A 7093-nucleotide genomic window follows, 5' to 3' on the forward strand; every position below is an offset into this window, starting at 1 on the left:
CAACACAACAACCATTTATTTCCAACTGCGTTTTCTGTTGTCTTTGCACTTTTCTAATGAATTAATTTCAATGTGTTAAATTACAAAAATAGTGGATTGTCAACCAGAAAGGTGGCAAGCTGCTACCAGGGTAATGAATGAATGAGTGAACTGCAGCTCACAGACAACAGCTCCACTCAGGTTAAATTTGCATATTAAGTCGTCACAATGATCAACCATGCGGATGACATAAAATTACTTTTTTTTTCCCCCTCCTTTCATTTAAATAAGTTATGGATTTCAGCTTTAACAGAAAGGCACTTAAAGCCCAGCTGCTCCAGTGGACCTGTTTATTAGGAGGCTGCAGTTTTAATGGGTTGCTTCCCTGTATGGATGTGTGTAACTCTTTGAAGCGCAGAAAAATGTCGCATGATTGTGTTTTTTTGATTCTGCCATGTTTCAGAAGAACAGTTAACTAAGCTAAATACAAGTAAATGTGAATTATAAATGTCTGTGACATCGTGGCTGATCTCACACACACACACACACACACACACACACCGATGTTTCTGACCAGGATGAAGAGGAAGTGCTGGTGGAGTGTCGTGTGCGTTTCCTGTCTTTCATGGGGGTTGGACGTGACGTGCACACGTTTGCCTTCATCATGGACGCTGGCGGGCATCGTTTTGACTGTCACGTGTTCTGGTGCGAGCCTAACGCTGGGAGTGTGTCGGAGGCTGTACAGGCAGCTTGTATGGTGAGTCACTGAACGAGAAGACAGGAGCTGAAAACACAACAGCAATACTCTGAGCCTGCTCTTACTGGGTTAGTTATGGAATGAAGGAATTTCCCAACATGCACTTAGATCCACTTTTAAATTTCAAAAGACAATTGTGTAATCTGTGTAAATGTAACATAACCATGAATGCTAACTCAGTTTTATATTTGTGTCAAGTGGTCACCTTAGTCTCGAGACTGTATTGAGAGTAGAGAGTACAGCACTGTAAAGAGGTTAGGAGGTTGTTTACACACACGACCCAGAAAATTCAAGCATAAAAAATACAAATGAATTTATATATGTGTAACCTTATTATAACCTGATGGTTTTATGAAAAGGGCCTCTCATTCCTATGCAAAAATGCTTGAATCTAGCAAATCTTATTTAAGCCAATACCATCCACTGGAAGTACAGGCAGGCGTAGACATATAGAGCCTCTCTTTCTGTGAGTGAATGTCCTTGACTATAGTTTAGTCTGGGTTTAGTTTTTCAGTCTTGACAGATGGGTGTTTTACCGTTCAACCGATATGTTCTGTTCAGGTTGTAATGGGACCCTCTGTCAAAGCGCTGTTGGTGTAAAACATGCATTAAAATCAAGAGAAGCCACTTAAAGTGAAAATATAGTGCTTTCAGCATCCTTTGTCTCTGAAAGAGGATGTCCTTGCAAGTTATCTGGGATAGATTTCCTGTTTAAAGTTAAGTGTTGTAATTGTATTACATGTTGTCTTTGCTTTGCAAGAAAAGTTTTCAGAGAGGACACATGTCCACTGACTTAGTAACCCCTATGATGCCTTTCATGTGTTTTTATTTTATCATTATAATGTCCATAATCACTGCCCAGAGTGCCCTCTGTGGTGTTTCTGCTCTAATGCAGCCCATTAGTGGAGGTTACTCATCTTCCTCGTCTCTGCTGTGTGTGAGTCACAAGATTAGTCGACCGCTGGCTGGGCTATTGATCACACATCAGAACTTTGGATATATGAACACACACACACACATACACACACTTAAACTGATTCACTGTGACAAGAGGCATCAGTCATTATTATTGATCACAGCTAGCTGCCTGCACCAGTCCAGCTTTCCTTCTCTCTTGCTCACTCCCACACACACACACACACACACACACACACCCCTTCACAGTCCTGTACTGAGCAGTTGTAACTCTCTGTTATTTACACTATGTCTCTCTCCCCCGCCCCTTCCTCCCTCCCACTCTCCCTCAGCTGCGGTACCAGAAGTGTTTGGTCGCTCGACCCCCCTCCCAGAAGGCCTGCGGCTCGTTGCCTCCCGGTGACTCAGTGTCCCGTCGGGTCTCGACCAGCGTGAAGCGAGGGGTCCTGTCTCTCATCGACACCCTCAAACAGAAGAGACCCGTCACCGAGTTGCCACAGTAACCACGGCGAAGCACTACCGACTCCCTGCCACAACCCCCAGTCACCATGGTAACTAGTCACATTGCTGCCAAAACCCGTCGCCACCACAGACCCCAGTAACCACTGAAACACAGCAAAGCCCCAGGGTTTGGGAAACCATGTCACGATACCTTCGCTTTTCTGGAGCAACTTGGAATTTCAACTCAAGAGTTTTATCAGCTCTTGAGCAGCAATTCAAGTCTGTTTCCTCAAAATAACTAAGATGATTAAAGACTCAACCCCCACATCAAGAAGGAACAACCACGAGAAACTTCTGAATGACGATCGTAACGATGTTGGTGTACATAGAAGTAACTCTCATCCCCCTCAGCACAGAGAAGGAGTGCGGAGAAGAGAGCAAATATTGAAGTAGGAAGTGCTCCTTCAAGCACAGCACGTGTGATGAGTGAGCTCATTGCTGCCCAAACTGCTGATCTCTCCGTGATCTTATTGTATTTGTGTCTATGCCTGTGCTGCCAGCATGACCTTGCACACCTGGCCACATCCCGCTGTCAATTCACCTGGTTGTCCTGTTAGTCTGTAGTGGCTTTCCCCCCCTCTGTCCCTCGTTCTCATTATCCTCAGTAGCCTGTAACATACAAGTTAGTGAGTCAATGGAAGGAAGGAATCATGAAAGCCATCATGTCTGATTTTCGTGTCTGATCAGTAAGCAATGAACAAAAGAAAGAAGGGAGCTGCTACAGGCTAAAGAGTTTTGGCCATTACAGTCCACACACTCATCTGTTCAACTGATCCTGCATGAAATTTTTATAGAAAGGTGAATCATACTAGACAATATCAATACACTGCTGCTGCTTTCAGAGACTGAAGGGGTGAGAAATCAGAAGCCACATTGTTTATCCTGTCTTCTTATCTCTTTTTTTTTTCTCATCAACTGTGCAAGAATCAGCTTGGAGGGGTTTAAACGAGCGGTGACCTTTCACCCGAGAACATCCTACATATGCTTTATGTTTACATCTCGTTTTTATTCCTCTGTTATCCCTCGGAAAATGACAGACGATAGCCATAGTGGAGGAAGAGACGCGGGGATGGACAGTGTTAGCCCTCTCTCCTCTGCTCCCCTGCGTTCTGGTAAACAGTACTAGACTGCTGCTCCAAACACGGAGACGTCAGCATGCTGCTGCTGCTGCTCTTTGATACACATGCTGGAGGAAATTTGACTTTAAATCCCACCTCAGTATCAGTCCTCAGAGACCTCATGTCCACTAATAAAAGAGGATTGGCGGCATAGGAAAGCCTGGAGGGAGAAAAAGAAGACTTGAGGAATGTGTTTTTATACCTGGGTATGGTTGCGATGATGTTGTCTGAACTGTGAGGAGGTGAGAAGGAGAGAGCGATTTTATCTCCAGCCTTGGCCATTTGAGAGGAAAGCCAACAGAGAGACATGTTGACTTAAATCAACAGGACTTTCCTGGGCTGCTTTCTATCTGTCTCCAGGGTTCTGTTCACTTGAATGCGCCTTCCATTTTTTCTTTCATTGCCTACTTACTTACTGTACATCTACTTTCATCAGTGCCACAAGATCACATGCTTCTTTCTCTGTTTTTTGTGTTTTTTTTTCCTCACACAAATCTCAACTATTCACTTCTAGCTCCTTATTATCACATACCCAACAAGCTTGGATGTATGATCATTTCTAGTGAAGTTCTTTATTGTAGCAGGTAGATGCTGAACATCTGACCTTTTGCTAAACCGCCTGTCAAGCTTTGGATCTCTCCACATGCAGAAACGGTGTGGACAGGGCAGTAGTAAGAGAGACACTCGCTATCTGACAGTTTGAATGGTGGTGTCTCTTTCGTGGCTTTTTCCAAATCCAAAATCAAAACAGCACAGTTGAAAGGAATGGAATAAAGCATGTGTTTATATGCTATAACGTAAATGCCAAACAGTATGCTCGGTTAACTGACTTGATACATACAGTAGTAATTTCCAAAGGCAAGGAGCATGTCATTTGGTAGAGACACTTACCATTTTCATGGAGGTATTTCCAGAATCCCAAAAGGTTTCTTTAACCATCTGGATGAAAAAAAAATCATCAGTTCACTGACTGATAAAAGTTGTTTATGAGTCAAAACAAAGATGGCAGCCAGCCAACTACCTGGACAGAGAGAGTCTCAAATCTTTTTTATCATTCAGCAGATGGAAGATTTTTTTTTTTTTCATTGGAGGAGTCTTTGGGGATTCTGAAAATACTGTCAGCACAGTGTTGTTGTTGAACCAGCTTCTGTGTTAGTCATCTTTTAGAGAAACCAGTGGTTAACTCTGTGACCTGGATGTACAGTATGCTACAGTAATATAGAAAAACATGCGCTCAGGACTGGAACGTCCACCCTGTAGGAGCCACAATGACGGTCTAACAGAGTGCAGAGTAATGTCCTGCTGTTTGTTTTTAATTTGGGAAATTTATACTCCACCAGCTTCAGCCAAACTCCACACACTGTGTTGCTTTCCAAGTATGTTTTTTCTATAATTAGCATCATCCAAGGATTATGTTAGAATAACATTATTAATATATAATCATATATAATTACATCTTTGTTTATATTACTGCACTGCTGCTCCTTAATTGCCATGTGAGTTACATTATCATCAGCTGGTGATACTGACTTTTTGCGAAGGGAAATGCAGCTTTAGTGTCTGTCTTTTAGCACAATCTTGTGTATTACCCATCAAGTGCATATTCAGGAGCGCTTTTACAAGGATCTAGTTTAAAAATTAGTCAGTTTGAGAAAAATTGAATAGCAATCTTTAACTAACTCAGAGTTGCAGCTTATGCTAGGTGCAAACAGCTGATTAAATCTGCTAGTTTATCTTTCAGCCAACAAAATCCACAGTTGATAGTTAGAAATGAGAAGCTGCTTTATTTGTTTCTGTGTGTGTGAAAGAACAATTGTTTCATTACTGCGGATTTTGAGAGTGAAATCTTCCATTGTCGTTGTAACCTGATAAGTGCTGTGTGAGAAAGGACAGCTTGACAGGCGTAGCGACAGGACTTCGTGAATGGTCAGATTGTTACAGCTGAAGCTGTGACCTGCTTGTTCTCTGTTAATATTCAACTCAACATTTAACATACAGAGGAAGGAACTAGGAGTGTAATTGAGATTTTGTTGAGAAAACTCAGCCACGTCACCTTCTTTTGTCACAAGGATGTTGAAATGTGAATGAGATGACTAAAATGTGTTGTGTACATAAAATCCATTTAATGTAATATTTGGCATTAATCATTGTTATAAGCTATCTTTTCATTTTTGAATGTCTTTAGTTTTCTATTATTTTTCTTGAAATGAAATGCCTTTTTTGACAACTCACCAAATGGCCAAAGTGTAAAATACTGATATACATTGTTGTAGATAAGAAAAATACGAGAGCAAATAATGACAACAGGAGAGGTGATTGGAAATTTTCACAGTTGTCACTTAAGTTGATACTGAATTTAACTGAGCAATTATCTATGCATTCTTTTGATCTCGAGAAATGGAAAGTCGTAAAAAGCCTTGCATGCCCTTGGACGGTTGAAAGAGCGACTGTATGTACTGAACAGAAATATTTTTTATTTTATTTATTCTATTTTATAAAGGTATATACTGATTTTATTAGTTGGGGCAAGTAAAGTCTCTTGACTCAGTGTCGTTGTCTCAGTCTCTGGTTAACTCACAATGCTACAACAAGCGCCGCTTTGCAGAAAAAGGCAGATAAAGGAATATATCTTCACCTTGTACAGTGCCCTGAGAGCTGGAGGTCCACTGCTGGTCTGAACAGGAGGAGTGAAAGGGGAGGAGGAAGACGATGATGATGATGATGGCAACAGCAGTGGACTCCCAGCGTCTCTGTCAAGCTCACATACATAAACAACAACAACAAAAACACACACACACACTCCATTTCCCACAGATGGATGTGCTGGCTTCCGTTTGCTGCTCACTGATTTGTACACTTTATCAATGTAACCAATTGTGAGAATAAACAGCATTATAAAATACACCACCTGGCTTTTGTGTGTCTGTGTGTGCATTAGGGCTTCAAGCAATGATTATTTTTTATTGTTTCATCTTTTTTCTTTTTTTCTTATTTGATCTGGTTTATTCCCAGTGTTTTTTGCCCTGTGATGCCTCAGAACAAAAGTTGTGTGCAGTTCAACCAAAGAAAGTTTCAAGAGGTAAAAGTATTCACTATAAAGCAGAAGAAAGCAAAAATTCTATGTATTATTATTTATTAATAAACTATTAAGGTCAAGACAGATGCTTAAAGACCCTACCAGGTGTTAATACTTTTTTTGGGAACTCCTTTGTGCAATAGATAAATTTCATAACCTTCCTTCTAATATCTCAATGTCGTATAACAGTATCATTGAACTGATCATTTATCATGCCATTTGTGAATGAAAAGCCTCCTATTTATGACATAATATCATATATATACTTTTACATTAAGTATCACAAGGGAGGAATTAAAATATTAATCTGGAATAATGAAAACTGGAACTACCCTCTCTACTGCAGAACATAAAATACATGCCTGTCCACCTTTTCTGACCCCGACCCTCCCCTGCTATAATTTGCGTACAGTCCCTAACTGTTAAATATTTAACAGGACTTCATTTACAGTTCAATCATGAAACAGAGAAGTGCCGCAAAATTCCACACTTGAGTTTATGTTTGTCATTTTTACCTGAGTAATGACTTGCTGTGATAGCAGTTATTAATATCAAATTTCTTTTGATCAGCTAATGAATCAACTGATTTGATGCCTCATCACTAGTGTCCTCAACATCCAGCTCATCAAAAATATGTATGCTTCCATGAAAATGTAAATACAATATTTTCTTTTCTTTTCTCTCTTTCTTGCTTTCTTTCTTTCTTTCTTTCTTTCTTTCTTTCTTTCTTTCTTTCTTAAACAATTC

At 40.4% G+C, this 7093-nt stretch overlaps 1 protein-coding gene across 4 annotated transcripts in view; it reads left to right on the plus strand.

Annotated features, from left to right (window-relative positions):
• Nucleotides 1-6164, plus strand: part of apbb2 (amyloid beta precursor protein binding family B member 2) — a 49699-nt gene extending 43535 nt beyond the window's left edge. For all 4 annotated transcript variants that reach the window (XM_022758493.1, XM_022758490.1, XM_022758491.1 and 1 more), the window contains 2 exons: nt 557-736; nt 1984-6164. In XM_022758493.1, coding sequence (XP_022614214.1) covers nt 557-736; nt 1984-2154 — 351 coding nt within the window. In that variant the 3' untranslated portion in view covers nt 2155-6164. The remainder of the gene's footprint in view (nt 1-556; nt 737-1983) is intronic.
• The last annotated feature ends 929 nt before the right edge of the window (nt 6165-7093 follow it).

The sequence above is a fragment of the Seriola dumerili genome, unplaced genomic scaffold (genome assembly GCF_002260705.1).
Source record: "Seriola dumerili isolate Sdu_G_001 unplaced genomic scaffold, Sdu_1.0 BDQW01000301.1, whole genome shotgun sequence".
Lineage (NCBI taxonomy): Eukaryota > Metazoa > Chordata > Actinopteri > Carangiformes > Carangidae > Seriola > Seriola dumerili.